The sequence below is a fragment of the Opisthorchis viverrini genome (genome assembly GCF_000715545.1).
Source record: "Opisthorchis viverrini unplaced genomic scaffold opera_v5_252, whole genome shotgun sequence".
NCBI lineage: Eukaryota > Metazoa > Platyhelminthes > Trematoda > Opisthorchiida > Opisthorchiidae > Opisthorchis > Opisthorchis viverrini.
In genome coordinates, this window is record NW_008751910.1 from 217,340 (window position 1) to 237,029 (window position 19,690).

The 19,690-nt window shown below is 42.5% G+C and overlaps 1 protein-coding gene across 1 annotated transcript in view; it reads right to left on the bottom strand.

The window, feature by feature from the left end:
• T265_09065 (hypothetical protein) overlaps positions 1-19,690 on the bottom strand; it is a gene marked incomplete at both ends in the record, with an annotated part of 61,834 nt that overhangs the window by 35,632 nt on the left and 6,512 nt on the right. The window contains 6 exons of the mRNA XM_009175044.1: positions 1,064-1,595; positions 4,984-5,075; positions 6,636-6,711; positions 9,047-9,357; positions 13,672-14,126; positions 19,046-19,217. Coding sequence (XP_009173308.1) covers positions 1,064-1,595; positions 4,984-5,075; positions 6,636-6,711; positions 9,047-9,357; positions 13,672-14,126; positions 19,046-19,217 — 1,638 coding nt within the window. The remainder of the gene's footprint in view (positions 1-1,063; positions 1,596-4,983; positions 5,076-6,635; positions 6,712-9,046; positions 9,358-13,671; positions 14,127-19,045; positions 19,218-19,690) is intronic.

Genomic DNA, 19,690 nt, shown 5'->3' on the forward strand with positions numbered 1-19,690 from the left:
CCGGAGAAACTCACAAATTTCACTTGCCTAAATTGTCCTCCAAAAGAACCTGCTCAACTTATTAGCTAACCGTCCTCAAACTTTACTGTGGCATATCGAGGTACAGAAAGCCATCCCAAACGGTAAACAAACATTCTAAATCTGTAACGGTATTGTGGCATTGTAGGTAAATCATCTATAGGTTATTATTCTATCGAAATGAAGTCCAGAAAAGTAGACTATATTTCGGTCCTGCTGTCTTTGCAACAGCCGGCTTATTTCACTGACCCACAAAACCCAACGTTTAGATTGGCGGATGGCGAATCAGTGCGGCTATAAAAGCCTGAAGGTTTTTGTCCGTTAAATATATACGGTATCTTCCATAGCTTCACAATGTGATAAAATAGATGCATGATCGCATGAGTAGTCTGCATTGTATCAGGTCGAGTAAAGATATCATGTACGTCTGTATAGCTTTGACTTCTAAGCTCTTGAGAATTTCATCGGGACGCACGAAGACATATTTGGACCGTTGACATTCACCGAACTCACGAAACAAATCATCAGTATCAGGCTGGAAATAATGACTATTTCCTGACGGAAACTGAGTATGGCCAAGTCACTAGTGGTCGTTTAAATCGTTTTTTTGCCATGGCAAAAATTATTGTGCCTGGAAATCAATGAGTCAGTTAGTTTCTGATTAAAAGGTAGTGCAAGTTGACGCCACAGCAACGCGACCGCTGATCAAACTGTTGTACTCATTTTATACTCGGTCGACGGGAGGTTTTCTCATCGGTTTTGGATGGAAATCTTGCAAAGCAATGGCAGTAAATTTTTTTACCAGACCTCTCTAAAACCAACATATAGTTCATGCTTGGCCGGTTCTCTGCTCAGGCTACCCTTCATTTCCCGTTCTCGTACGTCACTGTAAACTGGCTATTCCCTGAGGGTTCCCCATAAAATAGCTGTAAACATCGTAATTCTGAGAACTATTTGCAAGCCTTTCTTAATTTATGCGCACACATTCAGAAATACCGGATGCAACAGGAATCGTGAATATTCTCACGAAAAAAAGAGTCCTTACCAATAGTGACGTTTGATCTAGCGGCCCGGGCGAACCAAGTTGCGTCCACAGAGGAGGCACAAAAGTCGAAATACTGAAGTTTGTCCTTATCCAAATGGTAGATGTAGATTCTTGAATCAAGAACCCAGCATTGTCCATCAGTTTGTTGTTTGTTGTTCTCTCTAAGTTTCTTCTGTTTCAGCTCGATGACTGTCTTTTCGTGCAGCTTTTGTTTACCGTTGACGGCAATGTCTTCCTCCTCCAGACCCGTGGGCCAACGCGCTCGCGCCACGCATCCGCCGCCTAGAAGTTCCAAGGTGAAACTTATTGCATTCCCCGATTGATTTAGTGCAATGTAGACAATACGCAGATCCTTGGATGACGCGCCAGCCACTGTCTGCCTTTCTTTATTGTTCTCACAGGGTTTTGTCAAAGCAGTTGATAGAACCAATTCCGTTAACGAGTTTGTCGAGTTCAAAAGTTTGATTTCACTGCATTTGGACGATGAAGGGAAGTGTCCATTAAACGAAGCTGGAGATTCCCAAGGATATTCCTACAGCTGATACTGCGACTAGTTTACTATCAGTTGGGTATAGGTGACTTTTTAATGTCTTGTACCATATTTCACTGTGCGCATCCTTATTCAGCAACGTCACGAGAGTGGCAAGTTGGCAGTGCGTGCACAGCGAGCACAGCTGGGCGTTTTGCATTTCACAACAGTATTTTGGCTGTCAGGTTAGCTGGCAACAGAAGGTCAACCGCCTAAACCAACCAGTTGTGTATGATTGTTTTAGATGTAGCCCTTTTCATTGACTAATTCCTACAAGATCTATTACTTGGGTTTAAAGCATCAAACTAACGATTTTAGATGGACCAACAGGGTGGGCATGAGTTGCACACATGCTATCGGTTGTCGTGCATCACTCTCGTGGTAACTTTTAAAGAAGGAGGAGGGAATTCTTACGGAAGGCGAGTTGACAAGCAAAAGCTATGTACACACCATTTCCTGATCAGCGCAATGACGGCATCTAAGAGATTATAAATTTCGAAGGAGGTGGGGTACCAGTTATGCACAATGCTCAGCTAGAACAACTGGCTTCACGTCGAGAGAGCTATTTACAGCTTTGAGTTTACCAATGGACTAGCTAACTTAAATTCGTTTACTCTACTGAGGCCAATGTATATAGCCAAAAATTCCACTGAATTTCTTCGCAAACTATCCGTAACCACCGAAATTTATCAGCAATACTCTCAACCGATTTTAGAAACTTTATTATGATAAAAACCCATTTAATAATTCACGGTCGAAACATCTCATTTTTACTTCAAGCAAGGTGGTCCCTTCACATTCTCCTTGAAAATTTCGCACCTGTCAAGTTCTTCGTTGTCTCCAAAATAAATTTGAATCAGGATTCAATCTTGCAGGCTGAGCATGGTGAAAAAGTACCACTACGTGGAAATTTTTAAACAGCTCAAATTTGCATCATCTTGGTATTTATTAACCAATAAGTAAAAGTGGTATTCCATGAGAAGCCACGGAAAATAAACCCCAAGGCTACGATATCATCATCATCATCATCAACGACAGCATGACATCAGTGCTCAACACCAATGCTTCACTGCCGTATGCTACGATATCATAATCTCTATCACTCTTGCAAACAGCACTTGTATAGTTCGTCGAAAATCTACTAACCTGTTGGGGCACCAGAGTTTTTGTTATGTTATTAACGGTATTGTTGCCCGTTTATAAGTGTCCTCCTGGTTTGCAAGGCTTGCCGAAATAAAGCGAAGCATGTGTACGCGTAATACACTACTCATGAGGTCACCAAAATCCTTTGACAGCCCACGACCGGTTTCGCTCTTCTTAAGGCTCTTCAAGTAGGCGCGGTCCCTGAGTCTTCGATAACCTGTATGTTCTATATGAACCCAAATTTGACTGATTTTGACAAATGCACTCATTTGTATGCAATTTGGTTTTGCGGGTGACTCTCCTGGATCCCAGCTGAATATCTCATTTATGATGTTTTCAAACAACTGAATGTGCTGCATCAGGCCGCTTCATGTTTTATTTTGTACGACATTCAGAATATCGCGATACCTAGACGGACGAAACCGATTGTGGACTGTCGAAGAATTTTCAGCAACCTTATGAGTAGTGTATTACGTCTCCACGTGAATCGCGATAGCTCGAATACCGTAGCAGCTGAAACATAAGGCGGCCTGATGCAGCACATCCAGTTGTTCGAAAACGTCATAAACGGGATATTCAGATGAGATCTAGGTAAGTATCCTGCAAAACCTGATTTGCTTGCGAGTGTATTTCACTAGAGCGAATCACTTCTACAAGAGGCTTGATATCCCGTCTAAATCTCCAAAGCAACATAACCTCTGGAGTGTAAATATTCCAAGACGAGGCACCTTATCACCTCTTCTGTTGGCCGTGTACTTATAAGAGGCTGACATTTCACGGCGCTGTTCTAAACTAAGTTCCCCTGGTGTGAAAATGTATGCCCAGGATAACAGAATACCGAATGATTTCTTTCGTCTCTACTTAGGAAATCAACAATGACAATAAAGGAGAAAAACCCCGAAACCACTTTAAAATTAAACAGTCTGATATAAAGTCCTTGCACGATGTTTGTAGGGTGATGAATGGGGAAATGAAAAAAAAAACTGACGCGGAATGACTTTACAGTGGCACTGATCATACACAAAGACTTACCGCCTAGATACATCGTAGATTTTAGCTTTGTTTTGGTCGGTGAGACAAAGCATCAGATTTGCACACTGAGCAGTCTGTACTACAGATCCATCCGTTTCCGAAAAGTTGATGAGCTGTTTAACTGTACCCTGAAATAGGAGGTAAACTTCAGTAGCCAGGAGGTATAAGTAGCTTATTTCACAAGTACTTTCCAGCCCATTTAGTCAAAAAACCACTAGAATCGTCACCACAGAACTCCACAAGATGCAGAAAAGCCGGATGACGGGCATTTTTGGAGAGCGATAAGGATTTCTTCTCGTGCCTTCCTGATAGTTGTGCCTGCATCTTTTGGTGGATCGCTTTGCTTTCCAAAATTCCTGTTCAAAGCTACCCAACTTGACAGGCTGGTGGAGCGGAAACGTTTCGCCACGGTGTCACAGTGCCACAGTGTTTAAGTCTAACGCCTTTAGGTTTTGTGCTCCACCTTAGAAATGTTACGTTTCTCTCACCTAATTTTCAATCACACCGTCTTCCACATTGCTCGATTTATCTTCATTTCCTAGTAGCTGCATTAAGTAACATGAGAGAGAGAGCCATCTCAGAGGGTACATGGTTCAACAAGCTAACTCCCCACGAGAATGTATCCTCAATATAAAAATCTAAGGAAACCAAAATTCATGATGCCTGGAGTCTTAAAGCGCTAGCTAGGAACTCGAATGATTGATATTTTAGACTTACCTTAAGGAATCTTTATAAAACAATAGGTGATCTTCACTTGCAATGATAGAATATCAATAAATTCACCAACAAACGTGATACTTCGTTTTTCATACCCCAATATGATCAGCTCTAAAACAAATTGTTGGCGCAAGATGAAAGTTATCAGGTATCTGGTCTTAACTGGCACTAAAATGGCCTCATTTCTTCCAGTAGCAGCTGAAGGACGGTGACCTGGTGATAGTGGGGCTTAACAATTCCTAGTTGTCAGATGAGTAGGAAAAATGCCAGTTCGACATTGCCGTAAGTGGAAACTGAGAGATCGGTTTTCAAACTGTGCTGGCTGTGCTGATAATTACGGAGAGCTAAACTTTCACAACATCGCAAAAGTAAGCTTAGTTTTCTATAGACACTTAAGCAACATTTTTTGTGTTCAACTGTTTAAAGGATCTATAACTGGCGAAGCAAATATTCACTACAAGAGCCTTCAAAAAGTGAAACTAGTTGCAATAAACCTTACCTGGAATGTTCGTGTTTGCAATTTGTAAGGTTCTATCGTAAACAGTGTCTCGTCGTACATGCCAACCAAACGGAATTCGCAGGAGAAACTGCCTGAAAGAAGTGTGGGACCTGAATTAGTGCCTTACAACTAGCAGCACTAGAAAATTCTCAAATTATTTTACCGAAGCAACTGGTTCTTTACAACCTTACTATTTCCGGAACCAAAGGGGAGGAAGTGTTAAGGTGAACCGTATTTGAAAGGAAATATTCGAAATGTTGATAAGTGACACTGCGACTTGCTCAACTTTTGTTCGTGGGTAGTTGTGAGATCTGTAAAATCGACATTCACGTCACCCTCGTTTGAATATTTCCCTCCTGTCCTGGCATAGCTGTTTTGTCAAGTCCATTCCAAAGGAGAAGCTACTGTGCTTGGGTTTTGCTCCTATCAGAGCTCACGAGCAGTACATATCCTTGACCGCGCCGGTATTTGAACTCTAGACATTTGACACGAGGGGCGAGCGTGTCATCACTACAGCACCAGAGCACTTTGGAACCATGTCTATACAAGTGGGGTGATTGAAGATCCGAACAACGACTCGCTAAATGTCCTGTTGTGACGTGCCTGTCAAGGTTTCTCAGTCAGGTAGCACCATAGACGCTTGAAGTCTTCCGGACAAATTTTGACTACATGTGGGTCGTTGCTGGATGTGTCGGATTCACACCCATATAATCCACATTTGAACAGTACTCATGCCTGGCGCAATTAATCTGCTACTTTCTCTGGTCATGTTATTGCGATCAAGGTCAGGGACGAAGTTTCAGTCACCCGTCAGGTAACATGGCATGAGGTGCTGTCACGGTGGATTTTCCGCTCCGACAACCGCTGAAAACAAGGGCGAAGTTTAGAATAACAAACAGTACAGCTCGGTTGTAAGTATACCGCATAATGCCGTAGCGAACAAACCACTGGGCTGGTGTGTATCACATTTGGGGAGCGGAAATTGAGTGTCATCAGAGGAAAACTCATGGTAGGCTACATCGTAACCTTATTTTCAAAAGGGGTTCGACATAAAAACACAGAAGTAGGGCTCATTGTATCGTGATGAAGGTTGTGGTAGCGGTGACGATAATCGTTACGACGATGATGGCGATTACGATAAGCGCATTCTGAGGAGAATTCGAAGCAGTTATTCGCAGCACATTCTGAGGTTATTAGGTCGGTGGAGTGTGATATGGAATAAATTATTAATTTAACACTGGACCCTTTAGCTTTAGTAGTAGCGCAGTCATAGGAACCTCAACTTATCTGGAAAAAGTCACCTTTGAGTTAGGGCAAAACATCGTTTTCGGTTAGCCGTACCCAAAACGATTCTGCTTGTTTTCATTGTGCCTGGAAGAGATACTGCAAACTGGCCCGTTACACATTTTCTTGTAATCCAGAAGGTGGGGCGTCGCTCACTTCATGTGACATAGTGTGCCTCTGGGGCCATTCGACTCGTACGAATATGTCTCAGAAGTTTGAATAAACTTGTTTATTTACTCAGCAAAACGGGTTTGGTGGACGAACGGGTTTCTACGTCAGTTCGCACACACTGTTGGATAGCAAGGCTACGTTCCGAGAGTATCTTAGTTTCGTACCACTTTAGACAGGATGAATTGTGCTGGACTTACCAAAATGTAAGATGCAGTCACCAGTTGCATGCCTGAATGTGGATATTCTGTGTCCATTCCAGTATGAGACATATTCCTAATGGATGGAGAGAGGCTGCGTTTTAGAGGCTGTTATCGGAAACGATAAACAGGAACTCCAATCAAGATGCTCGCTTCACTGAACAGAATACACAGCATAACCAAACAATGTAAATTGAAACTAGGATCCACCTCTATTATGTTTTTCTCTCCTTCCCGAAAAAACGTTTACTTAAAAAAAGCTATCTCTGTAGTGAGGTATGCGATACTGACATTCAAGAGCGTCAGTCAGGTTGTTTTCACTGTCTACCAGGAAGCATTGAAGTTAATGACCGCAAACAGGAAGGAAATTGTTCAACTTCACATCACCCTCGTTTGAGCAGTCGTCCTCCTGCCCTGGCGCAATTGTTCTGGCGAATCCACGCCAAAGGGGGAGGGGAGCACTGAACTCGTGTTTCGCTGTTGTTAGAGGTCATAAGCAGTGCATGTCAGATGGCTATGCCGGGGCTTGAACTACGGCGAACGTGCTACCACTATTCCACCAGCGCACGTTCGATGCATCTGAATTCTCACGTCTGAACGTGTCCAGTTGCCTCCCCCCTTCGGTGTGGATTCACCAGAATGATTGCACCAGGACAGGAGGACGACTGTTCAAACGAGAGGGATGTGAAGTTGAACAATACACCTCACAGCAAACCCCACATGCATCAAGGAAGGAAATTCTTCTTGTGGCAGTACGGATGCTAGGTTGGCCGAAACACGGTAAACAAACAGCTGGATACTGCTGATCAAGTCAGCCGGGTATTTTCTGGACAAGTCGCTTGGAGCTGGCTTGAGATAATCGGTTGTCAGTTGAAAATCGTGTTTGTTTCATTCCTGCATGTTTGGCCCTGCCGTTCATCGAACTCATGAGTCTTACTTATAGAACAGCTCAAACAAAGAGACAAGAGAGGCACTGCTTACCAAATGAAATTAAAAGAGAATACCGGAGGTTTGATGAAACCACAAGACCCTGGATTCGTTGTAGTTCTGGTCGGGATAGAGCAGAATAAACTTGGTTGAAGACCTTCGGGTTCATCAACGTGACACTAAGCCGTGGCCTATTTGAAAGTCCGTCGAATCATACGAAATTATTGGTTACGTTTTGCATGTGAATACATCTCCCTTATCCGATGTCATCATTGCAGAAGTACTTTCATCTGAAACTGAAAAGTTATAAATGAACTATGGACCTTGTTAGATGGAACATTCGTGGGATTCTTGGGAGGCTATGAGAGTACCAAAGGTGCCGGGCATCATTGTCGAAGAGTTCCGACGGATGACAAGGTTTACGAATATTCCGCCAAACGACGTAATTTCGGTGGATGAAAACTTACACTCCAGATGTGCGGATTGTTGGACTAGGCTGCATATTCCCTCAGACTGACGCATCGGTTGAAGATGACTGCAGCTACTTTAGATTATCGACCCAATCCCTACCAAGACTGATCTTCTCATGGTAAATGGGACAAATTGATTTACTTAGCTCAGCCAATATCCAGTTACGTAGAAATTACACGTCACAGCTTTAGTAAGATGAATTTCGTGTCACTATCCATCAAGTCAACAAATAAACACAAACAGTTGGTCAGCCATTATGTTGCAAAGCAAAGCAAAGCAAAGCAGAAAGTAAAGCCCTTTTTTATAAAAGAACCTACTCACGAGGTTGCTGAAAACTCTTCGATAACCCACGACCGGTTTCGCCCTTCTTGGGGCTCATCAGGTAGGCGCAGTCCCCGAGTTTCCGTCAACCTTATGTTCTACTCGAACCCAAATTGGACTGTTTTCGACTGGTTTTCACGAGAGACTCAACTGAATCTCTCGTTTGTGATATTCTACATACTGCGATATCTCGAATATCGTGTCATCTGAATCATGAGACAGCACATTCAGTTGTAGAATATCATAAACGAGGGATTCAGTTGAGTCTCTCGTGAAAACCAAATAAGGCCGTCTTTCTTCAGTGTTCGCATGAGTGTCACTAATATATAAAATACATGCAAAACTTAGTAGTTGAATTCAGCTAAGTTGAGATAAGTGCATTCTTAGGAGAGCGCGTTGGAATTGACTTCATTCATGAAGCCATGCGGTGGGCGTGGAAAACAAATAAAACGTATGCAGATATGGAGTAGTTATGTGTTATAAATACCTTAGGCAGACAACGTAATAGAAAATGGCATGGACATTAATTATTGAGTACCAGGTGTAAGTAAATGTAGCTGCCGTGAGCAAACCCGAAGAATTGTTGCACTCTAACTCAACTAAATCGCTACAAAGCTTGTTTGAACCAAACTGCTGCTAAAGTGAGTGGTTCGAAAAGAATGAAATGGGTGTGACATGTATCCGCAACTCACAAGAGTACAGTACAAGGCTCGAATCTGATCTTCTACTTGGGCTTCATGTTCTCGAACGAGACGAATTAGTGACGCATCATCTTTAAACGCACTGCATCCTCGGTAGTTGTTGCTCTGCTGACTGCCCGAAACAAACGCGGTTGAAGTAGCAATGAACGCCGCTGGTAGTCCACTTATTGGCTGGGGTACCGACAGGGGATTAACTTGGTCTTCTTGACCACCAGAATCCGTACTAGATTTGAGTACAGGAGCGGTGGTACCACTGTGTGTGGTCGAAGTAAATAAAGCTAGTGACCGAGGTCCAGTTTGCACTACGGCACAGCCCTGCTGACCGAATCCACTGCAAAGAGTTTGCCGTTCGAGAAGATATGTTGAGCACTTTGACTGCAAAACTTTGGGATCATTTGAAAAAAGGGGAAATGCGAAAAGGTGTTTAAATCACCGGCCTTAGTTTGCTACTTATATGAGAAAGAAATTAAAAAGTTGTTTCGAGGTGACAGTACCTGGGTCACTAAAAACAAAACATTAGTTCAAATTACATTGCAGTTGGAACTGGTGGCTTCCAGTCCCGGGGAAGGTTTTCTTCTAAAGGGAACGACGGGCGGACGTAATGAGATCAACTACAGTTAGCTTAACCAAGAAAGGCCACACGTACACGTGGTTAAACAGGTCATTTCATGTCAAAGAGCGAATTCTGAAACTTTAAAGTGACTAAGGAAAATACTGTTCATGAAAAGTTCCGCTTGTAAATCATCATCATCCTTAGTGTTAGCTCTAATAACCACGTATTTGTCCTATAGTGGTTGTGGCTGCACTGTACAGCACTGTAGGTGGACTGTTAAGTCGGGGGGATTGGGAAGGGAGCTATGCATTGAAGGCAATAGCTTGGATGCGTGGGCGACATTGAGAAGGCTACTGGGCCATGTCCGACAACGTCTCTAACCATTGATATGGCTCGTCTCGGGATCCTCACCCAGGGGAAGAGGGCAATGACCAGCGCAGCTGAGTTTGCTTAACAATAACTAACGGGGCTTAATAAGGTGAGGTTATGGGTATTTCCAGGAATGCTTTGATGTAGCTGAGCATTTTGTCCCAAAAACCACTATGTAAATCTCCTCGAATATTCACTCAACAACTCCACAACATTCAATGGGATTTAACTTGACAGTGATACGAGTTCGGATAGGACCCAAACCAGACCCGAGTTTTCCACAAAAACATGGACCAGTACTAACAGCTAGCGCCCTGAGTTTTCTGGCACTTCAACCCTCCTTTTGTCTTTGACTCACCGTCCTGAAGAAAATATGTCACGTGCTTGAGGGTGTGTAAGTTCCCATTTCCGTTGCAACTCTTGGTAGTTAATACCGGCTTTTAGTCGGTCTCGCAGCTGGCCAGTGAGCTAATAAACAAAGTTTCATTTTGTAGTTTGTCAGTAAAGCTGAAGAACGAATTTACGAATTTTTATGTTTAGCAGAGTGAAAATGTACATGTTATATGGAAATAGATACCATGTAAACGACCGGGAACGTCCAATTAGTCAAGAAGTTTTGATAAAATTGTACATGTCCTTGTGTGGGCCCTAACCAATGAATAGATCCAGTAGCAATCCTAATCCAGAGATTGGCGCCAACGAACGGCAAACTGCTCAATGAGAAATCCACGACTCGCCGAAGAGATCTGATTAGTGGTGCTGTGAGACCGACCGATAAATCCACCTATACACTTTACTCATCACTCATATCTATCATAACTTTCAGGTATTTGATCCTACGAAACGCTCGGAAATCTAAGCAACAAGTCCAGTTTCCTTACAAATGTGACACCAAGCTGCGTGCCCACTCATATTCTCTAGTGCGCTGGCCAGGCACAATAATAAGTTGAGTCATTCAGCAATGCGTGTGTGATAAATGTCACAAAAACTTGGTGGAAAAACGGCTTAATTAGAACAAGAGAGCGACTTGGAGAAGAACTGGGTTTACGAGTGGACGAACGCTCCTCATGTCCGAAAAACACTGCGAGGGCTTGTGAAGAGCATAAAACGCGCCTATTCGTACTTAGGCTTAATTGAATACCTGGTACGATGAGGCTGTCTACATGGAGATTTGATTTTGCAAGGTAAAACGTGCGGACCAGCAGAAGCTGCCGACAAAATAAGATGGAAGAAAAAACAGTAACTTGCTAAATTCGGCAAAAAGCTAAAAAAAACCGTAAAACCAAGGACTTTGGTGTCCATTAGTATCGTATTGACGATAAAAGTCAACCATAGAGAGCGGTGGGATCTTCAAGGAGGACCGCGTATCCAAATAATATTTCGTCTTATTATAGAGTAACGTCAGGTCAGTGGCTTTGATTCACGTGTATGTGGTTTCCACTGAGGAGGACCTGTTGTACACCCACGACAACCTAGATTGTTTATGGGTAGACCATCGTTAGCATGCCATTTATCTAAAGTAAGCGCGGAACTCGAAAGTGTCGGCTTCTTGCTCTTAAGACCATGCTGCTGGTCAATAAAAGCCATCCTACCCCAAGAGGAAAATGCCGTTGGTTAACATCCCCTTGACACCATCAACGTCATTGTCAGTGATACCAGAGGAGAACCCTGGTATTCTACTGCCATACGACCATGTCAGTTTGTTTGAATAAGGCCTCCTCCTAGAGGAAACTACTCACAAGGTTGCTGAAAACTCTTCGACAGCCCACGACCGGTTTTCGCCCTTCTCGGGGCGCAGCTCCCGAGTTCCCGTCAACCTTATATTATACTTGAACCCAAATTCGACTGTTTCCGATACATACACTCATTTGCAAATCAGTTTGGTTTTCACGAGAGACTCAACTGAATCTCTCGTTTATGATATTCTTCGACTGAATGTGCCGCACAAACGCCGCATCATGTTTCAGTTGGTGTGATATTCAAGATATCGCAGCACACTCCTATCATAAACGAGAGATTCAGTTGAGTCCTTCGTGAAAATCAAATTGGTTTGCAATGAGTGTATTTGTCGAAATCCCCCTCCTCTTTGACAGGCATGGGTGCACTTGCTTGGGTTATCCAAGACACACGCCTGTGTCTACGAGACCGAAAATATGCGTGAGGAGTGTNGTACGATGAGGCTGTCTACATGGAGATTTGATTTTGCAAGGTAAAACGTGCGGACCAGCAGAAGCTGCCGACAAAATAAGATGGAAGAAAAAACAGTAACTTGCTAAATTCGGCAAAAAGCTAAAAAAAACCGTAAAACCAAGGACTTTGGTGTCCATTAGTATCGTATTGACGATAAAAGTCAACCATAGAGAGCGGTGGGATCTTCAAGGAGGACCGCGTATCCAAATAATATTTCGTCTTATTATAGAGTAACGTCAGGTCAGTGGCTTTGATTCACGTGTATGTGGTTTCCACTGAGGAGGACCTGTTGTACACCCACGACAACCTAGATTGTTTATGGGTAGACCATCGTTAGCATGCCATTTATCTAAAGTAAGCGCGGAACTCGAAAGTGTCGGCTTCTTGCTCTTAAGACCATGCTGCTGGTCAATAAAAGCCATCCTACCCCAAGAGGAAAATGCCGTTGGTTAACATCCCCTTGACACCATCAACGTCATTGTCAGTGATACCAGAGGAGAACCCTGGTATTCTACTGCCATACGACCATGTCAGTTTGTTTGAATAAGGCCTCCTCCTAGAGGAAACTACTCACAAGGTTGCTGAAAACTCTTCGACAGCCCACGACCGGTTTTCGCCCTTCTCGGGGCGCAGCTCCCGAGTTCCCGTCAACCTTATATTATACTTGAACCCAAATTCGACTGTTTCCGATACATACACTCATTTGCAAATCAGTTTGGTTTTCACGAGAGACTCAACTGAATCTCTCGTTTATGATATTCTTCGACTGAATGTGCCGCACAAACGCCGCATCATGTTTCAGTTGGTGTGATATTCAAGATATCGCAGCACACTCCTATCATAAACGAGAGATTCAGTTGAGTCCTTCGTGAAAATCAAATTGGTTTGCAATGAGTGTATTTGTCGAAATCCCCCTCCTCTTTGACAGGCATGGGTGCACTTGCTTGGGTTATCCAAGACACACGCCTGTGTCTACGAGACCGAAAATATGCGTGAGGAGTGTCATTTCTGTCATTGGGGTCACTATCAACAAGTGTGTACTAGCAACAAAGACATGGTAGGGTAAAAAATGACTAAATAGGAAACTTATACCGAACAGGTTCCATAAGGTTACCCTCGAAGACATGATAAACACTTGGGTAATGAACACTACTTCATCCTACTTTCTAGTTTCAGTTTGATTTGCCATAATTAAAAAATACTGATCGCGTCAACGTAATTAAGGAATGCGACAACGTGGAAAGATGCTTTGGCATTTTACGTGGTTGTTGATAGATGAATCTAAGGCACTCACAACGGGTAAGACAGACGTAGCTAGCGTTGGGAGGCTTATTTCTCTGACAGGTGAGTTATGATGGGGAAAATCTCAATGCAGCGAAGTACTTTCCCTTGAATTACGGGTTGCATGTTCCATGTGGAGCTTGAGCTGGTTTAACTATTCATAATAATTAAAAGAAAGGTGAAACTGTTTTCGTCAGGGCTTTTTACTTTGATCAAGACTTACTTTGTGAGAAAGATGAATGGTCGGGTGTGTGCTGTGTGGAAAGCGCAACTGCCAACCTTTCCTCATCACCGTCCCATACAAGCGCCTGGACTTGCCATGAAGCTTCAGCTGCGCCGGCAGCGAATTCCGCTTCCGATCTGTTTACAAGTATTACCGTTGGTTGCGGGTGCCAGTCAGCCTCGGGGCCTCTTTCCTGTGAATTTGGTTGAAGTGCATATTCTTTTAATGTCAGGGCCTCTTCATCTTGGCTGACAGACCACATATCGGTAAAACTGGAGTGATCTCCACTCCACGTGGGATCAGACTGAAGAAGCTTTGGCAAATCGCGGTATGCAACACTATCTTTGCCATACTGCCAGAAGGCGACCATCCCGTTGCTCAAACCAGCAACAAGTATTTCTGGAAATAACCGCGATTTTTTCGGTAGCAGTGACAAACTCTCGGAAATGTATGCACTTTATGAGGCATGGACGTACAATTAAAATGAAATAATGCATTTTAAAGGGCGAAAGTAGCGAACACAATACAGAAAAAGGACTGTTGAAGTGTTCTAGAAAATTTATCTCACGGCATGTTGATCTGTATCCCGATGATTTCCCGTTGTTGTTGATTCGCATCCTCCAAAATGCAAGCAAAAATGGTGGATCTGAAGCCATATCTTAAGTAAGTTAAGGTATTAGGCGCAACAGCGCTACATGTTAACAGAACAAACTACTGTAATGATGTTTGTAGGAATGCATTACAATACTTCCTCCTGAAGGAAGAAATTTGATTTTTCGGAAGTAAGTAGCTCTTCTGTTTGAGCAGAAGTAATCGACAGACTTCCATATAATTTTGAACTCTCTGTTGCTGCTTCCATACAATTGTCCGTGTTATCCAGGTTGCACAAAAGTGATCACCAGTTGGTTAGATAGACTAGAATCTGACTGTCGGTCCAACAGGGACGGGACCATAAGAAAAAAACGGCCATGAATATTCCTTTGCTTGCTCATTTGAAGGTGCATATGTTCGATGCAGGACGCGACACTTAGGTGAGATAATACTCGAACACATAATACTCCGAAATGACGGTAAACCCATTTGATCATGTTATATTCTGTCGACGTAGATCAAATAGTCATTTATTGAGTAACCCTCTGGCTGACTGTCTATGACCTGGCAACGAACTATAAAAACTCTTACAAGTAGACTTAGTTGGGTTGACAAGTGTCGCCTCTATGAATGGGGAGACCGGAAATGAACCCATCAGTGTTTATAGACATTAGCAGATATGGTCCAGTCACCCAGTCAGCTCTTGTTTTCATATGCATGTGCCCAGTCTCCCGTTTCTCCAGACAACGTGCGTCAACTCAATTCTGTTCTGTTTTTCGGTGGCAGGAACTGTGGCGGCTGGGACCAATACACCATTGGTACATGGTTCATGGCTGACAAACAGAGAGTGATACCAAACGGCACTGTCACCCTTGGTCCAAAAATGTGGCTCAGCAACATTGATTACGTTACCCGGCACCATGCTACAAAAAGCGATCCGTATGAATTTTGGATGTATCCTGGTAGCACTACCATATAGACCCTCATTCAATCGCCATTTGAACCATTATTATTTACGCTGTCGGATACGTACTGAACTGATTAGAGGATCCCAGAATCAGTGGTATTCACCATTTTGTGACATGGCAAAGCAAACGCGTTACTGAAGGAGGAGCAAGGCTGATTACAGTACTACTCTAAGTATAGGTAAATTTTTACCTTACGTAAGAATCCTATAATTTGAAATGAGTGTCATGAGCTCGAAAAACGGTCAAAACTGCCCGAATGATGATGTTCAGTACATGTGTTCTGAAAGTACTAGAATCATTTGAAGCGAGACCAACAGAGGGAGAGACAGTATTGGGCCTCTCTCTTGAAAACTGAAATAGTGAGCCCCATGAAATATGACACAGTACGCAAATTCTCTGGTACGGGACTTCTGTTAAGCGATTTTTCGCTTGATAGGACTACAACATGCAAGATATCTTCAGTTACTCTCAACTAAACTCTTTTGAACGTCAAAACGTGTTAGGTCAAAATCAGGTATCTCCATGATACATTAGAACTTTTACAATTAAATGTGCCAATCCTTGGGTATATCGCACAGCACGCAATATGTACACGTAACGTCAATATGATCAAAGCAGGCTAAATGAAGGACCAAATTCATTAAAACAATGACTTCTTCATTTTCAGCCACTCTTTTATGTTTCTTATCAAATCTATCGAAGATCTTCCACCTATTTCCAGCCATCACTCTTTGATTTTATTCTCCAAATCATCATTCATGTAGAAGCCACTTCAAATCCTCCATCTACCGGACCTTCCTAATGGGCTTCAGTTTATGGCTATGAGCTCCTTAAGTTAACAACCAAATAGTTCGCTACTTTAGTCACAAAATTATGAGCCGCGGGGAGATATAGATGTATCGTATGGAAAACTGGAAAACTGCTAACGTCAAACACGGAGAGATAATTTTTCAGAGTCATTACGTATACATCACGTAGGCTAGTTTTTTCCCAGCATCGCTACCAAAAATGTACTCACCAGATAGCACACAATCACCGCGGTGATTTAGTTATTGAAAATCCGTTTTCTAAGGCCAGGCTTAACAAACCGTCCAGGTTAACTTTGTTTTCACCACCAAGTAGCACATTCTCCTCTTCGTGCTTACATGTGTTATAGTGTTACATGTATGTGTTACAGTTTCTGGTTTCAAACATGGCCTTCTCTGTTTTCGTGTATTTTATCGTGAGACCTGCCCGACGCCTAGGCTGAGAACAGTTAGTTAACTTAGGCTTCTAAGTGGAAAAAGTTTGGAACCAAACGAGAATTCATCGTTTCAACACTGCTGAAATGATGCAATGCATTAAATATACGCCTCTGAATCCTTTTTCCGCTTTCTTGTGTGCCCTCTCCATCAGTTCACCAAGTTTTCTCAATCAGCATTCTGATAAGTTGACAAAAATAGATTACTTATCTTTTGAGCTATTATTCTGACCTGTCTGAGGCGCAGAAATTTCGCTTTGTCCAAACTCCAACACTGATTAACTACTGACCGGGAAAATATTCTGCTAGAGAACGTCACCCACGATAAATAAGAAGGACGGTTATGGTCTTAAATCCCGAAATTTACCTTTCAGTTATTCCGTTTTTCCGACTCGGTTATTTAAAGTTATTGCAATCATCTTAATGTCCTAACTATTCTGTCCGCATGAGTGTCTTGCATATGCACAGTATACTGCGCGATAATTCTCAGTTATGATCTGGGTTGGAAGAGATGGGTGGTAAGTTGAATGACAGTAGATATTTGCACAAACAACAGATGGTCATTACTGTTGTCTAGATAGCTTTGTTCAATCCCTAACAACAAGTACTTATTGAGTCGGTGATGAAACGGAAAAATCAGTACCGCAGATTGATGCACCAGGATTGTAAGCTTAATATTTACTACGACAAATTCTTGATAATACGATTTTGGAAAAACGTGAAAGTCCGGCTACATTGTGGCAGCCGCTCAATTAAACAGTGGATGTCAGGGGCAGACCGTTGATGGTGAGTGTCGTACAAAGCATTAGCACTGTAAACCTCTCATATTATTTTATTTGTCATCATCATCATCAGAAACATAACATCAGTGCTTAACGCTGATGCTTAGCTGCCGTGCAACCTGATTTAGCTGAAAGCCTTTTTATGGAAGGAAATAAAAGTGAACGGAAAAGCGACCTGTGCTAGTCTACTGAAATCAACCCGAGGTGCGATCTGGGTAAAAATCTGTTAGCAAGAATGCCAGTGACATCGGTTATCAGCCATATATTGATGTGTCCCCAACCGGGCGCAAGGAGTATCACGCAGTCTCAATCCTTGACGTCGAGGCAAACCGTCAGTACCCGAATTTTTTCACAACCTCTTTCAGCATCTCAAGAACAATAAGCCCATAACAACCCATCGATTTGTGGGAAGAAAGCTGCGACATATCAGAGTGAAGCTGGAAACTGGGGAGCAAGTCAGACAACCCAACTGATATGATTCCATCTTGAGTGACTGTCCTGTTATAAACCACTGATGCCCTAAATAATTTGCTCAAACTATCATCCTCAGTAACGACGGCCGTATCAATGAAACCAGATAAGAAAATGTGTAATATGTGCATAAACTAATGCGCATTAGTTAGCTGACCAGTGACTTTGTTTTTCCATATATACACACTTTCAAATTTGATATTATAGTTAATATACGTTTACAAGTAAAATGTACGGGACTTTCTGTAGAAGTTAGTTGACTTTTACAACAACTCTTATCAGGGGCAAAGGTATTGTCATTGAAAGAAAACCTCTAGTTGCATGTTGAATATCAGCCAGAGGACATTCTTCCAGTTAGGTACAAAACGCAGGAATCTGGACTTTAACTGTCGGTGCGAATAGACAATGAACTGCCACATGAAATGCTTTTACTGATGAGGATTATTTCAATAGGATAAACGGAATGAAATGCAGTGTTCGTCACAAGTAAAAGGAGATGGCGGATTGGAAAAAATTATTCATCATCACTATCAGCTGTAAGAACCACGTAGTTGTCGTACGGTGGTTGTAGCTGCCCCAATTGCGATGATTTGGAGAGTAGGTGGCTGTAAGTGCTTAGACAACTGAGTACATATAAACTGGCCTTATAAAGTGAACGGGACCTTGAAATTCAACAGCTCATTGGAAGAAGCGGGAGTGATAATGCGGGGCACACATGTAAAATATTATAAAAGTCCTACACTTTTAGGGAGAATGGTCATATAGAAAACACGTGCATAAATGTGCCTTAAACGCACACCATCAAATACAAAAAGAATGCACAAAAATAAGCATTCAAGATTTTATTGTGTACAAAACAGGCAAAATTAGGCATTTATAGCTACTTTGTAAGTAAACCTATACAACGAATTTCAGCCACTTGGTCAACCCATCGAATCATGACTCTGTTGCACTCCGTGTTCTACAACAGATAATCTCCATAGCTCGTCGCTCCACCACTTTCATCTAAGTCAAATTCAGCCAAGGAAAGTTCTGAGCTTTCAGTTAATATCGGCTAAAATAACTTGTGTTCCATATCAACAGCCTTATTCTTGTTTCGCGCAAGCAATGAATTGAACCGTGAAAACGATAGTGAAAGAAGTCAAACTGTGATATTTCAGATGCATAAAAACCGAGCTTTCGGCTGGTGAGTTTCACGTCTACCAGGAACCATCAGAAGCTTCCATCATACTAACGTCAAAGCAATTCGAAATTTCAACCTTTTATGATGGACATTACCGACGATCCCTAACACGGATGAAGCAACTGTTCATGGCACGCACCTTAAAATCTGCAAAACTGTCACTCCAGGAGACAGTTTGCACCGGATCAAGTGGTTTGCACTAGATGATAAAGGAACGAGAGGTGTCATATACCGTCTGAGCGAGGTAGTGAGCTTAAATCTCTGGCATGTTTGCAAGGTGCGAGTGCTGACGATTCGCAACAACGAAATATCTGTACAGTACTTCACAGATTTTATGCGTAGATTTGTTCCACTTGAGTACATGTTAAGATTTCTGAATATTTTGAGAACCTCCAAAATAGGAGCATAAGTGTTGCAAGTGAATGTGTGAGTACTGTACTGTATGCAGAAAGTCTTCACGGTTTCTAAAAGAAGCTGTTAACACCTGACACTCGGTTTGCTTCCTCCAGATATACACTGGCTACCGCAATGAGTGCAGAAAATTCTATTGTGCTTGCTATCATTAGGTTGGTCAGGTTGGTATAGATAACTACCAAATAATATCACTCGGTATGACACGACCTCAGCGGAAGGAGGTAGACAAAGACTTTCGTTTTCGGGGGCATCTGTTTGAAATAAAACCTATTGGGAATGTAGGGTAAATCTTTTGGTAAAAACGAAGGCTTTCATTGCTTAGCTTAAAAGTTCAAAATACAGTGGGTCCGAAAAAATTGTGAGGGTTTGA